This window comes from Magallana gigas, chromosome 7 (genome assembly GCF_963853765.1).
Source record: "Magallana gigas chromosome 7, xbMagGiga1.1, whole genome shotgun sequence".
Lineage (NCBI taxonomy): Eukaryota > Metazoa > Mollusca > Bivalvia > Ostreida > Ostreidae > Magallana > Magallana gigas.
The window spans coordinates 20,324,212-20,346,497 of NC_088859.1; the positions used below are offsets into that span (position 1 = coordinate 20,324,212).

The 22,286-nt window shown below is 32.4% G+C and overlaps 2 protein-coding genes across 3 annotated transcripts in view; one reads left to right on the forward strand and one right to left on the reverse strand.

Annotated features, from left to right (window-relative positions):
• LOC105332998 (nucleolin) overlaps positions 1-22,286 on the reverse strand; it is a 209,623-nt gene that overhangs the window by 90,305 nt on the left and 97,032 nt on the right. The window lies entirely within an intron of this gene.
• On the forward strand, positions 103-14,733 carry LOC136270152 (acetylcholine receptor subunit beta-like). Of its 2 annotated transcripts, none has more exons than XM_066066823.1 (6): positions 103-586; positions 8,126-8,277; positions 8,388-8,432; positions 8,659-8,774; positions 10,965-11,491; positions 11,698-14,733. In XM_066066823.1, exons 1-6 carry the CDS (start codon positions 571-573, stop codon positions 12,057-12,059), a joined length of 1,218 nt encoding a protein of 405 aa, XP_065922895.1. In that variant the 5' UTR covers positions 103-570; the 3' UTR covers positions 12,060-14,733. The 2 variants fall into 2 exon arrangements, with proteins under 2 accessions (XP_065922895.1, XP_065922894.1); XM_066066822.1 differs by lacking the exon at positions 103-586 and adding an exon at positions 3,601-3,851.

A 22,286-nucleotide genomic window follows, 5' to 3' on the forward strand; every position in this document is an offset into this window, starting at 1 on the left:
TTATAACAGGAATTAAAATATTCAATTCAATTATAATTGAAATAAATTCATAAGGAACGCACTTGTACTTGACTGGAGTTTGAATGTCCAGCTCGAAAACTCGATTTCGAATGAATGAAAAACTCTAATAGCTGAACCCGTGAACATTGTGTAGAAAATGTTTAGCCTACAGATAAACAGCATATGCTCTGATGATAGAATTCGGTGATGAAAAGTACGGACCCCCCCCCCTTCCCACTGTAAATTTTTTAAAATCACCACAGTGACGTCATTATGTGGAAATGACGTCATGAAGATTGCCTTATTTTGATAAATTGATGTTTTGTAGCAAAATATGCCTTCAGCTGATGCAGAGCTATTGTACTATATTTAATGGATTAAACACAAATAGTGAGTTAAAATCTGAACCGACTGAATTGAAAACGAAAGGAAAATACATGCGATAGCTTGTGATATTATTCACTGTGCAGAAAAATTCGTAATAAACCTAGTTTTCATGTGAGATCGGTGGAAAATGCAACTGGACATAACCATCCAAAGGAGAGGCGATCGTGGACGAAAATAGTTGATATGTCGACAAAGAATAGTATGTATAAGCGACTTTTGTAAACGTTGTGGTAACTATATAGCCAGTGATGTACTTAAATGGTATAGGCCTACTATAGTATCTGCCGCTTGGAATGCGCCGAAGGAGTTGATGCATTGTACTCATAACGATGCTTATTCTGAATTTCTGATGACCGATCATGTAGGGTACTGTGTAAATTTAAAAATCATCGTTACCAAATTTGAACAGCAGTGTTACCGTGAAAGTTTATAGGCCTATATGTTCGTTATAATATTCCTGGAAAAGGAACAGCCAGCCTCGCTGTAAATGTTGATTGATCTCAAGCAGACGAAATCGTGAGAAGACGCTTAATTCTCTATTTCGTGAATCAAATAATGTGTTTTGTTTATTTTTGAAGGTTAAACTTTCATTTTTTTTTATATTCACAAGGTTGCATTTTGTTTGCTGACAATAAAACAGACACAACTTTACATTCTGTTGACAGTGTTTATCTTGGAAATTCCCGTTCTATAAATAGTGTTAGATCAGAACAGTTGAGAAAAGTAGATCCGGCAAAAATTTTATTGATGCAGGTATCAAAGATATTTTTCGACCAATCAGAAGCGCCGATATCTCATCAAACGAATAAATATTAAATGATAACCTTTTACACACTTATTTTCAATATGAATTTAGCTATCTTTCATCTTATTTTTAAAGCTCTTTATAAAACTTTGATTTTGGGGGCAAAAAATGCATAATACCGTACATAGTCCTTTTGAATTTACCGGATGGCAGTAAATACAAAATTTACAACATGAGTTGTCATGTTGTAATTTTTTTATTTACTGCCACCCGTTAAATTCAAAATATACATAACAATATGACAACAATAACACTATAACTTTAAATGTAGTGTCGATTGCGTGACTTGAATACGTTTAAAATCATATTGCTTTCTTAATTTTTTTTAATTGTTATCTTTAAAATATTACAAACTAGAAAAAATTAACCATAGAGACTTGAACAATCTAGAGTCAGTAATATTTTTTTCTTTTTATAGTGGAATGATTTTATGGATTAAATTTTTCATGTATCCGGTATATTCTTCTTATTTTTTTTAATTCTGGTAATTCTGCACGTTTAACTTATGTTATAGCTTCCTTTAGTATTACAATATTGCATTGTAAATGTTCTGCTTGTTTATTAATACATGGACTGTATACCGCTAGAAGATTCCACAAAGCTTGTTTTTTAACGGTATGGTTCAAGTTAATCAAGTTGTAAATCCTTTATACTATAATAGTATTAGTAACATGTACCTTGTTTTAACGTGTTATAATATGTTTTACGGTGCGACCGTTGGGGCGAGCACAGCATGTGATCAAACAATGAATTATAATAAATTAATAAAATAAAATTAACAAAGTGAAATTTGAATGCCAAAAAATAAAACATACCTATTTTTCAGTAAATTTTCATTATTCATAGTTTATAAGATTTGTTATAATTTATTTATTTATATGTAGAACAATAGTTTAATCTCAGATACAATGTTGTTAAATAATAAAGATTTTAATATATAAATATTCATTGCACTGCATCTCCTCCTTTAAAGTGATTGTGATTATGATTGATTGATTGATTGATTTCCCCCTTTTTTTTGCAGTAGACATTTTTTCTTAAACTTACATATAAAACTTGACTCATCATAGAGCTCCCCCCATGCTAAATTTTTTTTCATTTTTGTCAATTTATACATAGAAAATCGACTTACCATGGATTTGCCCCTCCACTTAAAAAAAAAATTAATGTTTAATTTTATTTTTAATTTACGCTTAAAAATATTTGCTTATCATGTTAAAAGAACATGGTGTTGTCCCCCCCCCCCCCCCCCCCCCCGCATGTAATAAATGGAAGTGAAAATAAAGAAACCATTGAACTGTTAAAGAGCTGAAGGATTAGAATTTTCATGATTTATTTTTCTTTTTGCTTGCAAAGATTTTTTGGATGAGGCTGCCATCCACCCACCCACCCCCTTTAAAAAAAGGCGCTGCTACGTTTAACGTTACGTTTCAGGAAATTACCGTAATTATAGTGAATAAAATATTTGTGAGCATTCATCCAAATTAGTGCAATTTACAACTGTTTCCTGTATCTGAAGAAATGTCCTTATTCGTCAGCTGTTCTTTATCTTAGCCTTTGCAAGATTTTAAGAGGATTTTGGTCATTTCAGCAGATTTACAATAACTTCAATTAGAGTAATTTCCCCTTATCAGTGCTTATTGTGACGTCAAAGCTGACGTTGGTTAAGTATCGTCTTACTCTGTAAAACTCCCCTGAGAAATAAAAGTATGCAAAGTATACTGTTTTATTTACTTAAAAAGCATGATGTTCTTAAAATTACACATCTTATAAGCTTTTCAAAGGTTTTACTTTGATTCTCGGGAGAACGTGATGTTGGAACGTGAGGTTGGAAACCATTGGTACTATGAATTGTGGGTCAAAATTTACTGACTCGGATCAATTAGTCTCGTTCAACCAGACGCTCGGCTGTCTCCGTAAAACTCCGACGAGCAGAGCTCTGCTCGTCGGAGTTTTACGGAGACAGCCGAGCGTCTGGTTGAACGAGACTACGGATCAATGTGTAAACGTTTGTGACGTCACACGATTATTTTTGATTGAAAGTGTACTGAGGTGAACTTTAGGGGTAACATTGACTGTATGTCGCTTACATCGTTATTGTTTTTACTGTCTAAATTTGTCTTGCTCATTCTCGTGAGAGTGTGAAGTGATAAAAATTGCCATGATTACAGGGAACTACTGGGACGATTAAAACGATGCATTACTGGTCCGATTTACTGACGCCAAAAAAATCCGTTGAATGAATGTGCAACTATAGTCCGAATTTTCTATTCACACACGCCTTGCCGGTAGAGCTCGCTTCGCGCCGGCGCTGCGCGCCGGCGAGCTGCGCTCGCTATAATATATAAATCAAGGTCAAAAAAGTTTCACAAATCGATTACAGTCAAGTCAATACAACCCTGTCTCGTGTTTTTTAATAAATCAGACCAGGGGAGAAACTTGATTGTGGTCAATTGCTCCATTTAAAAGCTACATGTATTGCGGATCGAAAGCGGTCATCGGCTACGTAAATTAGGATTAGGCGTAATCGCATTGCTCAAGTTAACAGTTTAAACAAGGGTTGATACGTAAAATAGTTTATTAATCGAAAAGAGTTTAGGAACGATCTTAATTTTACCAGTGATGATGAAGATAATCATTTTCGCATTTCTTTATTTACGTGAGTATCATTTGACTATCTTTCAAACCATGATTTATATATATAAAAAAATGATTGATTTAATACTTGATATTTTAAATGTGTTAATAATGAATAATCTTCATGTTAGATATTAACATAGAGATTGATAATATTCAGTGAGCGTTGTTCAGTTATAGTTAAATTCGTTTAAATAGTTGGCTATATATATATGAATGTTCGGTTTAGATATACATGTATATTTTAAAGAAGTGTGAATTTTTCAAAAATATTTTTTTTCTAATTACATACAAACCAAATAAATCATTTATATGATTAAAACAAATGTATCTTTCTCTATTTGATAATGTGAACGAAAAGTTTTTTTTATTTATTATTCAATTGGTTCTGACCATGTTACTTCAAAAATTTGTTAATAAAAATAAAATAAAATTGTTCAGTGTAAAGAAAAGCTTTAGTAATAACAAGAAAGTTTCACTAAAACAAACCATTAATATTAGATTTAACATGAAAACTTTATGCAGCGTTTTTTATTGCATGCATCTTTTGTCTTGGTTTTATTAAGGGCATATTGTGGAACATTTTTTATCTGACTTGTCACTAGTAATATGTCGATGAAAGTAACACGGTTGTTTTTGTTGTTTGGTTGTTTGTTGCTGTTGTTCATTTTAAAAGCTTCTTTTCTGGTTAATTATCCTGGAAAGATATAAAATCATACACTATTTATTGAAATGATAGTATCTGCTCTCAACCGCTATCAATTGTACGATGCACGTTATCAATACCAGGTAATCAAAACCCAAAACTAATCGTTCATTACATAAAAGAACTTTATCATTAAATTCAATTAAGCAGCATGAAGCTAATTATGGATAATCTGCTAAAATGTGTTCTCATTTAAAATTAACTCCCGTGAGGGTATTGTTTGGCCAGTAAAATAAGAGAAAATAATAAGTTTTTAATTAAAAACAAGCTCTATAACAAACTAAATTTAAAATACGTTAATTGCAATTGATTTCTATCCGAAACTGAATAAAGCTTATTTTGATTTTTAGATGGGTAAACCGAGAATTAAAGTCATTGACTCTGTCTCTTATGCATCCTGTTATTTTTTGTGATAAGGGATCTCTAAGTACTTAATAAACTACCCACCACTAATGAATATCTATACTACGTTTTTATAGCCATTATATTGTGCATTACATACTATTATTATACAAACTGAACAATGAGCTTACAAGTTAAACTAATCTGTTCTATGGGTATTTGTAAATACGTAATCATAATGGTAATATGTCATGGCTTACGAAGCCCTAATTTTGAACTAAATTCTATGCTACTCTATTCTACTCGTATATGCATGAAGGCCTCTCTAAGTTAATCAGATCAAACTGAGGCTTACAATTCAAGAGAGGGTAAAAGCATTCTTCATATTTTAACACAAACTTGTATTTCATAGTTTTTTAAGAGGCAGTCTACGATAGAACCATGCAAATGGCTATCAATGGAAGTATATCGAAATTTCATGAGACTTGGCACAGATACTCATGATAACCTAACTTGATTATGACGAGAAGGATTTTTATTTCATTACATCAGTAACCATGGAAACGGATGGCACTTGGGTTTTCCCTTGTTCTATTTATAGAACTTTTGAAAAATCAGACAGTATGCAATTCTTTTTAATTTATTGGAAATAATACACACTGCAATTGAATGAAACTCATTTCTTCACATTGTGAAAACCCATAGTAATTCTAAATAACAGGAATTTAAATTTCTAAACACAACACACAAAGATATGAGGGCCTTAACTTCATGAAAATATTGAAATTTTACCAAAATTGACCTATTTGCACTAAAACCAGCATAACTGCCCAAGAAACGCATCAATGAATATAATATTTTGTCAACTTAAAGAGTCTTTACTTGTCTTTAATCTGTTTGATGGAATTTGGTTGCAAATGAAATTCAGTGGAATGCCCTCAGTCATTGGGGGGTGGGGAGAGAGAGAGAGAGGGGGGTGCAATTGAAAGGAAACTTGGACCATTAAGGTAGAGCTTGCAATCCAATACAATTTGAATCTGTTGAGTATTGTATACATGTCATATATCATTTTGTCCAGGAAAAAGAGCTCTATTATTGTAAATGGTTCTAAATAATATTGCCCCTGTCTTGTTTGAATTGTTTGCTTAATTCACTCATGCAATTTTAAGCCTTGTGCTGAAATGTATCTATAATTTGTTATCAAGAATGTGTTTCACCCATAAATAAATTTCTCGGAAAACTTACCGGTATGTGATTATATGTTTTAATCATAAGCAAGATAATTTGAAGAGAAAAAATACCACATACAGAAATTAAATTATTACAAATGAATTATTTAACTTCTAATATTTGTGAAATCTCAAGGTAAATTGGATAAAGATTCTCTTTAAAATTTTGATATGCATCTATGTAACTTGAAAAGCTGGGGTTTGACTTGTTTTCTTTTAACAACTCTTAGGACATACATTATATACCAAAAATTCGCTTAATCAACTTTACCTTCGAATAATTGTCATTTATTATTAATGTTTTTAGATACAATAGCTCAATCAGGATCATTTGCTATATATCATTAAAAAAAATTTAAGTAACTAGTTGGAGAAAGGAATGAATTATTTTAGTGAACGAAAACGAAAATCATCATCAATTGGCCTACGGTAAGCGTATGCGAAACTTTCTTTTCAAACCGTGATGTTACACCTTAAAAGGGCATGGTCACGATTTTGGTCAATTTTTTATATTTCCGATTTTAATGTTTACGATGCTTCAGTAAGGCATTTTTATAGGAAACCACAACTGCATTCGTTGAGTTATAAGCAAGTTTCAGAGCTTACAATTCTTTGATATGTAAAAAAAGCTTTAAAAATTGGTTTACATTTTGCATGTTGAAGTAAAAATTCCTGTTTTAGACCTAAAGTTAAAACGTTAGGAACTGTTTATTTATGCTTAAAATTAAATAGAAGATATACAAATCATCTTGAAACTGATATATTGAACCTATGTAAACAAAAACAAGGCAGAAGCCTTGTTTACATGACAAAAAGTTGTGAGCTCTGTATCTTGCATATAACTCTACAACTGACTCTCAAATTTCATTTATTTACTAAAAATGCATTCCTAAAGCATTGTAAATAATAAACACAGAAAATGGAATTTGACCAAAATCGTGACCATGTCCCTTTAAAATTATCCTAGGTATGGGGAAATACTCTTAAGTGCAGAAATTAAAATCTGTGGATCACACAAGTAAAAGTGAACGACTGTTATTTGGATGATAATGAGAGGGTTGTGATCCCGAAATCTTTGTGTAAATTTTGCTGTTTGATGTTGCTTTTGCAAAATGATATTTTTGATAAAAGATTCAAATCAATCTAAATGTAAGTGGAAATATAATAACCTTTTGTCACAAAGTAGCCACTATGAATTATTCACAAGGTTTTAAAATAATCATTTAACTTAAAGATTTTTCTCTTCCTAATATATGTACATATCCAGTAGGAAAACGTATTACAAGTATCTCAAATAAATTATGAGGTTTTTCCTATTGAATTCGTGAACAAAAATTGGCATAGGCCTATTGCATGCTGCAATAAATTCGCCGTCATGAAAGGTCAATAGGGGTCAATGATTTGCTTCATACTAATATTACAATTAAAATGTTACTCGGACTCTGGCGCTGCAAAAAGGGGACCAGGGCGTGCGGCCCCTTGTATGGCTAGGTCATCATTATATAGGTTCCTTGATTGCATGTTTCTCAAGTGACCAGTGTGGCCCTTGTCGAACTGTTTTGTATAATTTCCCTTTAGTGTAAATGAAATAAAAATTTTGTTTAAACTACGTGCGACAACGCCTCTTACGTTTTTATATAGGTTCATTGATTGCATGTTTCTCAAGTGACCAACGTGGCTCTTGTTGAACTGTTTTGTATAATTTTCCTTTAGTGTAATTGAAATAAAATTGTTGTTTAAACTACGTGTGACAAAGCCTCTTACGTTTTGATACATTGATTTTGAGAATGCTTTACATCAAACTCAGTTTAAATTTTGTTCAAGAGGGTTGGATGGTCGTGGCTGTTTTCAGAGTGTATTGTTCTTCTTTAGCAGAGGAAGTCTATGTATAAAATATTGTTTTAGGAATTTATCGAAAATTAAAAAAATAAGACAGCAATTTTTGAAAAATGATTATAGTTACATTAAACAAGATCATGCAGTCTTGCAAAATTTTGTTTACAACGTTTCCTTCGACAGTTTTTCGTCCAGGCGATGCAGCATATTCGTACGGACTGGAGAACGACCTTAGAACTCTCCTCTTTACCACCAACAGTTATAACAGATTCACCCGACCACTTCTCAACGTTCAAATAAGCGCTCAACTGAACATCATGAGTCTAAATTCTCTGGTACAGTAGAGTTTATAACACATTTTCCATTTCCAATACATTTTCAAGTTTTGTCATTGAAACAGTATTAATGAATATGTAAAGTGTATACTTGAATTTGTTTTTGGCAGAGTATGAAAGATCAAATGATGACATTGGCAGGATATTTTACGTTGGTAAGTTCAAGTATCATTACATCATGCCCTTGAAATGATCGGTAGCAAACAAAATCATGTCTTATCCCAACACTTTACCGACTTAGGTACAGGCTAGTGTTAAACCCATTATCACAAAATTTGTTTCAGCCTTAATCGTCCCGAAATATACTTTTTCTGCATTTGTAGATTTTGTAATACAAGTAGCATTATATGTTGGATGAAGAAACAAGTTTTTTCGCTCCAGGAATGGTCTGATGCTCGCCTGGACTGGAGTACAAACCCGACATACAACTCTGACGTCCCAGTAATTTACACTTCACAGGATTATGTGTGGATTCCATCGCTTGTCGTTTCAAATTCGTAAGCATAACATACTAGTACTGCATCGTTAGACGTTTAAACGTGGCGTTACTGATGACGTTTGATTATTCGGCTTTACGATACACTTAAAAAAGTATTGAAGCAGCCACTGGTAGGAGAGAGCTTTGTTGACCCCGGGCCTTGTTCTGATACCATGAATATATTAATGCTATGCCGAGAACTAAATACCATTAAAATTGAAAGCGATATATTTATAAACATTTTTTTGTCATTTTAGACCGATTTTCTTGTGTATATATCGAGTACGCGTTTTCATGGTCGTTGCCCAAAAAAATCTAAAGTAGATACATTTGGTATGACATTTGTAAATTCGTTTTGTTCCTAATATAGTGGTACGATTTAAAATACATTTATTGATATGTTTTTTTTTTACTTTACATTAAAGACGTGTCTAAAACAATATCATCTTTTCCCCCTTAGCAAGTTTACTATAAATTACTTTACTGATAATCATTGATGGCGCAGTCGGCAAAAATAATGACTATGGAATTTTTTCAGTCTTTTTAAAAAAATCAACTAAGTATTTTTATCAGTGTTTTGCCTGTGATACACTATACGTATCGATGTTGTAGTCCATTAAATGCAAATGACGTATAATTGGGGCGCAAGTGGGGTTTCTTTCCTCTGTCCTAAAATCATTTTTGCAAAAGAATCTAGCTAGGCTTAGAATATGATTTTGATTTGTGTAACATGGGATTTCCTTTGACAAAAAATACAGTTCAACTGAATCAGAGTGAAGTAACTCTTATACTAGTATACCCAAATTATCGAAAAATAATTCAAATTCAAAAGAAATGCACTCTTTTTTATATTCATCAAATTGTGGATTTAATAAATGAATGGGATTGTGTTAATTGATCAGTTTCAAATCAATTCATTGCTTGTATATCTGATTAACCTGTTTACAATGTACAACAATACACATTTTAATCTATTATAATACATTGTATTATAATAGATTAAAATGTGAATTGTTGTAGGTCAAATCGATTAATGTACAATAGATGACATCTTTATTCGCCTTTATTTAAAAGAATTTCAATATTACATTTAGTACTATATACATGTATATATTATCCAGTGTGGTCCCATTAATAAAAACTTTGTTATCATCTAATTCTCATATAAATCATGATCATTTATCTTCTCATGCTCAATAATTGTTGATGTTTTTGCTATTTTAATGTCAACTGAAATGGATAACTCTGTAAGCAACAGAATCCATTGTTTGACTTTGATAGTGACTTCAAGACCTATCTATATATATCAAGGGTACTTGTCGAAACAAATCGAATGTCATCAACTTATAAACACTTACAGCTCATTATACCCCTAGCAAACGAAGTTTGGAAGGAGGTATATAGGGATCACATTGTCCGTCCGTCTGTCTGTGCAAAGTGCCCGGTCCATATCTTATGTAGAGACTTCACACAAAGATTGCTCATGACCTGAAAATTTGACACGAAGCTTGCTTGTGTCCGGCCACATGAGATAAATTTTTAGATTCTCATCAACGCCAACCTCTCTGAAAATGGCCTGTCGTGATGTATTTTTTTAATTGTGTCGAAAAAAAAATTTGGCTCGGTATACCAAAAATTCCAAGCATTTAATAGAGCTTGACATGTGGATTATTGTTTTTATTGTTTTCATTAATGTTTGTTATCATAAGGATGCAAATGTTTTCATTCATAAACAGTTGATTTGAAATGAAATGGAATTTAAGGAATAGTAATTGGTTTTTATATTCGTATTAGCATTTACAATTTGAAAAAAAAATAGAGTAGTTGTTATTTATAGAACATGGGCGGTGATATAGATAGCATTCATTATTTTTCATAATAGAAAAATACTTGAGTTGTGATTTTTTTTCTCAGTGAAGGTATCATTTATGAATTTGCTCACGCTACCTTTAGTTTAAAACTATTTCCATTGACTGTCACAATAAAATAAGTAAGAAAGGTAACACAACTTAGTTTTGTATTCAGCAATTTTCATTGTGTGTGCAGTTTAATTAAACATTAAGTTTTTAACCTGTTGATTTATTTTAACCTGGCATTCAAATACATGAATTTCTTTAATTAATTTCATACAATTTATAACTATTGAATAAAATACAATATAAAAACGTCATATGCTATTGCAAGCTCATTAATAATCTTTGGATTTCAGAGTTGAAGATCTTGCAGTTATTAGCGATAACACGGTTGTCATCCGCGTAACCAATGATGGTACCCTCAACTGGACCCCAGGTGGTGTGTACCAGACCCAGTGCTCAACGGACGTCACATACTATCCCTTTGACACCCAGGTCTGTAGCGTAATTCTCTCCACATGGGGATACACAAGTATCGAAATCACTCTCAACAGTACAGGAGTGGATTTATCTTATTATGAACCTGACGGGGAGTGGGAGTTTATATCTAACAGCGTAACGACGACCACGCGTACGTCAGGACAGAACAGCATGCCACAGGTTTCTTTTGAAATGACATTTAAGCGAAGACCCGTCTATCAGGTCATGAATACGATCCTTCCAATGATGCTCTTGGGCTTACTTAGTTGCTTTGTATTTCATCTTCATCCTGATTCCGGAGAGAAGATTGGGTATTCTCTCACTACACTCCTCGCCTTTGCAGTATACCTTACGATCGTGTCTGCTGAAATGCCAACTACTTCCCTTCACACGGCTTACCTTTGTGAGTTTTAAATAATTTATGTCAAGGAAGAGTTTTATGACATATATAAAATATTTCTTCTCTTTATCAAAATGTTTTCAATGGTTAACAATGCATAAACATTGAGAGGCCTAACTGACATTTTTCCCGAAATAATTCCTTTTACCGTCATTTGTAGGTGCTCCAAATGATAACAATAAAACATGGCGTCTTTCTTCTCTTTACAGCTGTATACCTGGTCATTATGCTCACTATGGGAGTGTCAGCAGTTCTGCTTTCTCTGTTTATCATAAATTGTCACCATACCAAAGAAGACAAACCAATTCCAAACTACATCGAAAACCTTTGCTCTGCCTCGAAAAAAATTACGTGCAGTAATTGCTGCAAGAAAAATGTCGTAAATGATATGGAAAAAAGTGAAAAGTTGGAAACTGATAGAACGGCTGTTGACGCATTTCAACCGGAACTTTCATGGTCGGAAGTGGCTACAATTTTAGACCGATTCTTTTTTAAGTTATATTTGATCGTCTTCTTTGGGCTGACCATCATTGTGCTTTTGATACTTGTTATTCACTACTACATTGTCTAATACCGATAATTCATTACACCAAGTGAGCACATCATAGATATACCCGGTATAACTTAATTACAGTAAGGATATTTGGAATTCCGATATTAAGTTTTCTTTGATCACAAATGTTTCTGAAAGACTCTCTTTCATCTTAGTGTAGTAGAATTTAAAATGATGATCATGAATCAGACATGTTTGTCTTAATATTCAAATGTCTCAATTATTCAACTGGGGGTCATATAGAGTTTCTGAGTAAGGATATTTATGTTTGTTAAATGTGGCCTTTATATTTTAATCAATGGCTAGTAAAAAATCAACTGCGGCAAGTTGTTTGTCTCTTCATATGGGCTCAATGCTGTATGACATTCACAATGACTATTCGTGGCCTTATGAATTTTAACCATTGCTGGTATTCTTATTGGAGATGTCTCAAAACCTTCTAGAGATAGGTGAAATTATAATGAACATAAATGTACCTCACACAGTAATTTGTTTTAATCATTACCCAAAATCTGTTATTGAAATCAAAGAAGGCTTAAAGTTCAGCTTAAAGGACCATATATGATATGGGCCTAAAATGGCCCCCTAAAATGAACATTATCATTTTACTATAATTCTTTGTTTTCTTAGTACAGATATGTATGTGATGTGTTTACATAATATTCATTTTGGTTCAAGTGCCCACAATTTAGAAATATGACATTTTAAAGATAACCTTTTCCCGCCATTTTTTGCATTTTTAGCATAAAACTGCTTGTTTTCAAGTTTTCCTTCCGAAAACATAGAGTGCATGCTTGAACTAACAAAATGTTTAATCAGAGATGTATCTAGCCAAGACTAATAAATGACAAAAAAAAATTCTTGTTCAAGCATTCGCTCTACATTTCCCATTCGTAAATAGATAAGAAAAATGTCAATTTTTGGCTGATTTTGATTGAATTATAGAAATCGCGTATTTTTTGACGTTATATACTGCCGGTGAGTGCAAATAAATCAAATAAATAGATGGAAAATATATTTTATATCAACTCTTCTAAAAAATAGGTACACATTTTATTGTACCCGAAACACTTAAAAAAATGGCAAATTATGGGGGCCAAATTTTAAGGGGCATGGTCACGATTTTGGTCAATTTTTTTTCTGTTTTTATTATTTGCAATGCTTTAGGAATGCATTTCTAATGATCAAATGCAATTTGGGTGCCAGTCGTTGAGTTTTAAGCAAGATACAAGGCTTACAATTCTTCGTCATGTAAACAAGGCTCGTGCCCTGTTTTTGTTTACATAAGTTCAATATACCATTAAAAAAATCTTTTTAAAGCTGGTTTGTCTATCTTATTATTCATTTTAAGCATAAGTAAACGGTTCCTAACGATTAACACATTCATTTTAGGTCTAAAACTGGAATTTTCACTTCAACATTCAAAATGTAAACAAACGCTTTGTTTACATAGCGAAGAATTGTAAACTCTGTAACTCGCTTATAACTCATCAAATGACACTCAAATTTTGGTTGTCTATTAAAAATGCCTTACTGAAGCATTCTAAACATTAAAATCAAAAAAATAATTTTTGACCAAAATCGTGACCATGCCCCTTTAAACTCTTATCACATATAGTTCTTTGGAAATATTTACCAGGCATAACTAAGAAAATAATAATAAACAATGTTACATTTCATGCTTTAACTATACGAGCATCAGCCAGATGAACGGGTAATATAATATTGATCTTCAACAAACTCTTCAAAAGTAATGCTATGAATTCTTACAATATCAAGCAACTTTTAAAAAAATCAAATTAAAAGGTTTTCTTAATCTACTTTCTTAATTTCCTAATTTCCTAATATGCTATTTCTTTTCACTGTACTTCATGAAAACCTAGGTGTTCGAAAGGAAAAGACAAGTTATTGTGAGAAGAATAGTATGTTAGTAAAGTTTACAATCTATTCGTATTCAAATTATAAAATAAAATTCTATGAACATAATAAATGTCTTCCTGTTTGTTCACATTTTTCGAGACTTCTTTATATTCATCCAAAATCTGTTGAAACGCCCTTCAGAAACAATATCTACTCCGGATTGTGGGAGCATTGAGCTTTAACGAAAATATCGGAGTAATGAACAAAAATGCAACATCCAAATTATAAACCCACTTATTTCACAATAAGTCGAGCTTTATCATCAACTTATTTTGGGTTTAACAATACAAGCATTACTGAATTCGTAAATAAACAATCAAAGCAATGGCCAAATCGTCATTTGCAAACAGCATAATGCCCTTTTTCCAGAACTAGGCAAATAGATTCTACACATCATTTGAATAAAATGGCACTAGGTTATCCTTTATTTGAATACATTTACATTTTCCAGTGTTTTTGCCTGTAATAACACTACGTATCGATTTTGTACTATATAACCCATAACTTCAAATGAAGCCGAATTGATGCACCAGCGGGGTTTGCTTACTTATAATTGAATATTTAATCGTACGATGGTTTAAAATTATATATTGACATTTTCCAGTGTCTTTGCCTGTGATAACACTACGTATCGATTTTGTACTATATAACCCATAACTTCAAATGAAGCCAAATTGAGGCACCAGCGGGGTTTGCTTACTTATAATTAGATATTTAATCGTACGATGGTTTAAAATTATATAAATATAAGTAATATGGAATCATGCTTTGAATATCATAAGGTGATAATTTCGGTCGGGGCGTGATCAAATCTATCAAAGCCTTAAGTGGATTTGATCACGCCCCGACCAATATTATCACCTCAAAATACTCAAAGAATGATTCCTTATAAACATGTACGATGCCATTTTATGAACCATTTATATTTTTTTTAAAACAATTTGAAGGTTTGAAAAAAATCTGTTCTTGGTTTAAAGTTTGTGTTTATTAGGTATTTTGCTTTCTTCTTGCTTTGAATTAACCGCATTGCAATTCAACCTGTCAATAATTCTGTTTGTAAGTGTTTATGGAATATCTTCGCATTGTAACACATGTGCCACTGGAGTTATAATAATAGTATATGAGACAAAGTTGTATGCAAGTTTTGTTTTTTACGACCATCATATTTGCAGGTGCTTTTTAATGACATATTTCTCAGTAATAAGTAAATGCAAGGTTCAGAGTGCTGCAGAACGAAAAGGGGTTTTTACCCCAATTATAGCTTGTGACAGTGTACGGTATTTAACAAAACTGCAATGTTTGTAGCCACTTTATTGTGGTGTATGTACTAAACATGTGTGATACTAAGGTGGCGACATTGCAGTGCGCTGGTTTTTTCTGCAATTAACGCTACCTTCATAGCCGGCATGAATCATCAAAGAAAGCAGTTTATTGTTTATATTTATATATTCATTTTAAAAATAAATAAACTGATTGTAAAGAAAGTAAGTAAAATTAACTTGATTATTGTTAACGTAAATCAGTACGTGAGTTAAAAGAATCAACCAAATTGTCTCCCATGGGAAATTGAGTCTGACGTCATCATGAATACTCGTATTTCGTGCAGTCGGTAATTTTCCTTTGGTCGATGAAGATTTCGACCAATCGATAAAAGGGGCGTGTAGATTTCTGTCCTGTCAGTTTCTACAGAGCTATTAGTTGTAATAAATTTCCTTACGGAATAGAGAGACTCGTACATGGAGGATGTAAATATTTATTGTTGAAGATTCTTCGATGGAAATTTATATCTGATCGGAAAGGAAAAAAACGCATTGGTTTACAAAAAGTTTTAATGAAATAAATATTCTTTTAATGAAGGTTTAGCAGAAGTTTTAAGAACATTTTTTTTAATCGATAAAATGTAAGTGCGAATAGTAGGGTCGAAGGGGAATATTCAGAATAAACAACAAAATGTTGTTCATAGAAGTAATCCAAAACAGCTGCGTACAAACCGATTATTTATGCGTAGTAAAAGCTCATTTGACGGTACTCTAGGATAATGCATAGCTGCAGGTCTGTAGCTCCCGGTCTGAAAAAAATTCGGATGGACGACCTGGGAGCTACAATAGTTGGCCATAATTTAGTTCCCAAAAATGGTCGAAAAATCAACAGTATGTAAGCCAAAATATGTGTTGATACTGTCTTTCTGCTCTGTTTAATTGGGCCTAGAAATCTTGTTATCTTTTTTAAACAAAATATTGGCGTTTTGTGAAGTGACGAACAATTACTGATGAGAAGCAGTCTACTTACAGTTTTATTCATCACATTATACTTTGGTGTTGCAGTAAATCAAGCTGTTTGATTTTTGAAAGCATGTTTTTGTGTCTATGGGGACTTTGAAATGGGATTCAGTCATTTCGCGGTTACCTAATCTTACAACTTCCACTTCAAGTTACGATTTTACTATTACTCCGGTCTTCCGTATTTTCAAACTTTACATAACAGTTTCGGCTGTTAATTCCGTTGATCCTTCCAGTTTTATTTATGTAAAAATCCCAAATCTGACATCTGTATTACAACTTGTTTCTGTCTTCCCATACTTTTTCTGTGGTTCGTCGCCATGTTGTTGTGCAGACGATAAATGTTTACCAAAGGGGAATAACTCCAAATATAAAATTGGCAAAAGCAGAATAAAAGTCGGAGAATCATTGGACACATTTTTTAATTATGGCAATCAAAGAATAATATGCTTTATTTCCTTTTAAAATGTACCTTACAGAAAAAATGTTACGGCGGCCATTTTGGGAACTAAATTATGGTCAACCACTGTACAGTGCCTCCCATAGTAAAAAAAACTGCAATTTAGGGCGCACAAAAAATTGCGTTAGTTTTGGACTGATTCACCTTATTTTTACACAAATTCTGTGAAAACAATTAGTACCATAAAATTCTTCAGACAATTTACTACTGATATTGTTACTTTACTTGCCTCAGACTTTCATGCTAACCGACCTCGGAAAATAAAGTATCAGAGGCAAGTGAAGTGACGATATCTGTAGAACTTTAATTGCCTGAGGAATTTTTTCTTTGATACGTCGATCAATAGAAAAAATCATTATCTTCATTTCTTTTTTAAAGAGGCAGTCTACGATAGAACCATGCAAAATCAAAATTTTATAATGAAGGGTGTAGATTAATTTTCATAGTTTATCTGGATATATCTAAAGTATATTGTCTATTTTATCAAATTTTCATGGTTAAATTTATCTGCACCACTGAAATCCCCCAGATAAGACCATTTCTATTTTTAGCTCATTATTCATAATAAATTTCATGCATGAATAAGGCTAATTTCATAGAGTCATTTAAGTATTAAATAGAGTTTAATCATACATGGAGTCAGATTCACATAACATCTGATACAAATACCTTTGATTTGGTGCACACATATTTTTTAATTCATTCGTTGATTTTAAGCTAGATGATCAAATATTATAATAAGATAGGTAATGTCCAAAACACACTACTTCTCTTAGTAGGATATAAAACCTCAAGAAACGTTTTAAATTTAGAGTTTCTTGGTTCAAACAATAGAATTATCCATAAAAAAATATATTTGAAAGGGAATTTGGTTGCAAATAAATATTAAGCTTATATTCCGGTGTTTAAATTCGGGATTTTTACAAATTAAATTATCTCCCTTTGTGGAACTCTCGTGTAAAGAAGATAAAGAAGAATGATTGGAGAAAGCCAGATGTCAACAAAATGGATGGTTTGAAATGTAGTTTTGGTGAAAATTGTAAAGAGAAAGCAGATAATATACTTTAGGATTGTAAGAAAAACACTTCAGCACACTTGAGATTTTTTAAATGTACCTCTGAGTCAGATTTTGTACAAATACCAGAATCATCGTGCTGGTGTGCATGGGTTGAGGCTGTCAATTTTCAGCGGGCGTACATGCGCTAAACACAGGCAGGAATATGGAATTCAGTGGAAAAGGAAAAGGAGAACATGATGTCATTCACTACATAAACAATCTCAATCTGGCATAATCGCGAGTGGAATTACATTCATTCAAAGCCGAGAGATATGGATGAAGCTGAGCACACATTTTCCAACTGGTTCTGGTAAGAAAAAATTGCCTTTACCCAATGACATAATTCTTAACAAACCAAAAATATTTATATAACAGTACTCTTATGTGTACCAGTAAATATTGATAGGACAAACTACATGTATGTATATGCATAAAATAAATGCACATCAATATCAGATTAAAACTGCCCCCCTCATAATAATTCAGTCAATCAATTGTGTAAAAAACACACCTTTCAACTCCTCCTTCAGATCTGTATTAATCTTGACACAGTTTTCTCTCAATGCGTTTTCTGCGAACACCTATTAATGGTAAAATTCCAAACATCTGATCATTCTGATGTGTCCATTATGCATTAATTTCCCCGTAAACGTTGGTTCATTTAACAGAGTTTTTGTTCATAATCAAAACAATAATTTATCAGTGACAACAGGTAAGGAAATTGAGATCAAGCATGGGTTTATAAAAGCACTAATTCATTCCTTGAATAATAAAAATAGGTTTTCAAATTTGTATGAGTATTTCAACAAGTAAATTTTAAGTTTAGAACACTATACCACTATAAAAACTGAACTGTATATCTTTTCCATAGATATCTAATCAAATTGGGAGGGGGGCAGTTTTAATCTGATATTGATGTGCATTTATTTTATGCATATACATACATGTAGTTTGTCCTATCAATATTTACTGGTACACATAAGAGTACTGTTATATAAATATTTTTGGTTTGTTAAGAATTATGTCATTGGGTAAAGGCAATTTTTTCTTACCAGAACCAGTTGGAAAATGTGTGCTCAGCTTCATCCATATCTCTCGGCTTTGAATGAATGTAATTCCACTCGCGATTATGCCAGATTGAGATTGTTTATGTAGTGAATGACATCATGTTCTCCTTTTCCTTTTCCACTGAATTCCATATTCCTGCCTGTGTTTAGCACATGTACGCCCGCTGAAAATTGACAGCCTCAACCCATGCACACCAGCACGATGATTCTGGTATTTGTACAAAATCTGACTCAGAGGTACATTTAAAAAATCTCAAGTGTGCTGAAGTGTTTTTCTTACAATCCTAAAGTATATTATCTGCTTTCTCTTTACAATTTTCACCAAAACTACATTTCAAACCATCCATTTTGTTGACATCTGGCTTTCTCCAATCATTCTTCTTTATCTTCTTTACACGAGAGTTCCACAAAGGGAGATAATTTAATTTGTAAAATTCCCGAATTTAAACACCGGAATATAAGCTTAATATTTATTTGCAACCAAATTCCCTTTCAAATATATTTTTTTATGGATAATTCTATTGTTTGAACCAAGAAACTCTAAATTTAAAACGTTTCTTGAGGTTTTATATCCTACTAAGAGAAGTAGTGTGTTTTGGACATTACCTATCTTATTATAATATTTGATCATCTAGCTTAAAATCAACGAATGAATTAAAAAATATGTGTGCACCAAATCAAAGGTATTTGTATCAGATGTTATGTGAATCTGACTCCATGTATGATTAAACTCTATTTAATACTTAAATGACTCTATGAAATTAGCCTTATTCATGCATGAAATTTATTATGAATAATGAGCTAAAAATAGAAATGGTCTTATCTGGGGGATTTCAGTGGTGCAGATAAATTTAACCATGAAAATTTGATAAAATAGACAATATACTTTAGATATATCCAGATAAACTATGAAAATTAATCTACACCCTTCATTATAAAATTTTGATTTTGCATGGTTCTATCGTAGACTGCCTCTTTAAAAAAGAAATGAAGATAATGATTTTTTCTATTGATCGACGTATCAAAGAAAAAATTCCTCAGACAATTAAAGTTCTACAGATATCGTCACTTCACTTGCCTCTGATACTTTATTTTCCGAGGTCGGTTAGCATGAAAGTCTGAGGCAAGTAAAGTAACAATATCAGTAGTAAATTGTCTGAAGAATTTTATGGTACTAATTGTTTTCACAGAATTTGTGTAAAAATAAGGTGAATCAGTCCAAAACTAACGCAATTTTTTGTGCGCCCTAAATTGCAGTTTTTTTTACTATGGGAGGCACTGTACAGTGGTTGACCATAATTTAGTTCCCAAAATGGCCGCCGTAACATTTTTTCTGTAAGGTACATTTTAAAAGGAAATAAAGCATATTATTCTTTGATTGCCATAATTAAAAAATGTGTCCAATGATTCTCCGACTTTTATTCTGCTTTTGCCAATTTTATATTTGGAGTTATTCCCCTTTGGTAAACATTTATCGTCTGCACAACAACATGGCGACGAACCACAGAAAAAGTATGGGAAGACAGAAACAAGTTGTAATACAGATGTCAGATTTGGGATTTTTACATAAATAAAACTGGAAGGATCAACGGAATTAACAGCCGAAACTGTTATGTAAAGTTTGAAAATACGGAAGACCGGAGTAATGGTAAAATCGTAACTTGAAGTGGAAGTTGTAAGATTAGGTAACCGCGAAATGACTGAATCCCATTTCAAAGTCCCCATAGACAACAAAAACATGCTTTCAAAAATCAAACAGCTTGATTTACTGCAACACCAAAGTATAATGTGATGAATAAAACTGTAAGTAGACTGCTTCTCATCAGTAATTGTTCGTCACTTCACAAAACGCCAATATTTTGTTTAAAAAAGATAACAAGATTTCTAGGCCCAATTAAACAGAGCAGAAAGACAGTATCAACACATATTTTGGCTTACATACTGTTGATTTTTCGACCATTTTTGGGAACTAAATTATGGCCAACTATTGTAGCTCCCAGGTCGTCCATCCGAATTTTTTTCAGACCGGGAGCTACAGACCTGCAGCTATGCATTATCCTAGAGTACCGTCAAATGAGCTTTTACTACGCATAAATAATCGGTTTGTACGCAGCTGTTTTGGATTACTTCTATGAACAACATTTTGTTGTTTATTCTGAATATTCCCCTTCGACCCTACTATTCGCACTTACATTTTATCGATTAAAAAAAATGTTCTTAAAACTTCTGCTAAACCTTCATTAAAAGAATATTTATTTCATTAAAAAATTTGTAAACCAATGCGTTTTTTTTCCTTTCCGATCAGATATAAATTTCCATCGAAGAATCTTCAACAATAAATATTTACATCCTCCATGTACGAGTCTCTCTATTCCGTAAGGAAATTTATTACAACTAATAGCTCTGTAGAAACTGACAGGACAGAAATCTACACGCCCCTTTTATCGATTGGTCGAAATCTTCATCGACCAAAGGAAAATTACCGACTGCACGAAATACGAGTATTCATGATGACGTCAGACTCAATTTCCCATGGGAGACAATTTGGTTGATTCTTTTAACTCATGTACTGATTTACGTTAACAATAATCAAGTTAATTTTACTTACTTTCTTTACAATCAGTTTATTTATTTTTAAAATGAATATATAAATATAAACAATAAACTGCTTTCTTTGATGATTCATGCCGGCTATGAAGGTAGCGTTAATTGCAGAAAAAACCAGCGCACTGCAATGTCGCCACCTTAGTATCACACATGTTTAGTACATACACCACAATAAAGTGGCTACAAACATTGCAGTTTTGTTAAATACCGTACACTGTCACAAGCTATAATTGGGGTAAAAACCCCTTTTCGTTCTGCAGCACTCTGAACCTTGCATTTACTTATTACTGAGAAATATGTCATTAAAAAGCACCTGCAAATATGATGGTCGTAAAAAACAAAACTTGCATACAACTTTGTCTAATATACTATTATTATAACTCCAGTGGCACATGTGTTACAATGCGAAGATATTCCATAAACACTTACAAACAGAATTATTGACAGGTTGAATTGCAATGCGGTTAATTCAAAGCAAGAAGAAAGCAAAATACCTAATAAACACAAACTTTAAACCAAGAACAGATTTTTTTCAAACCTTCAAATTGTTTTAAAAAAAATATAAATGGTTCATAAAATGGCATCGTACATGTTTATAAGGAATCATTCTTTGAGTATTTTGAGGTGATAATATTGGTCGGGGCGTGATCAAATCCACTAAAGGCTTTGATAGATTTGATCACGCCCCGACCGAAATTATCACCTTATGATATTCAAAGCATGATTCCATATTACTTATATTTATATAATTTTAAACCATCGTACGATTAAATATCTAATTATAAGTAAGCAAACCCCGCTGGTGCCTCAATTTGGCTTCATTTGAAGTTATGGGTTATATAGTACAAAATCGAT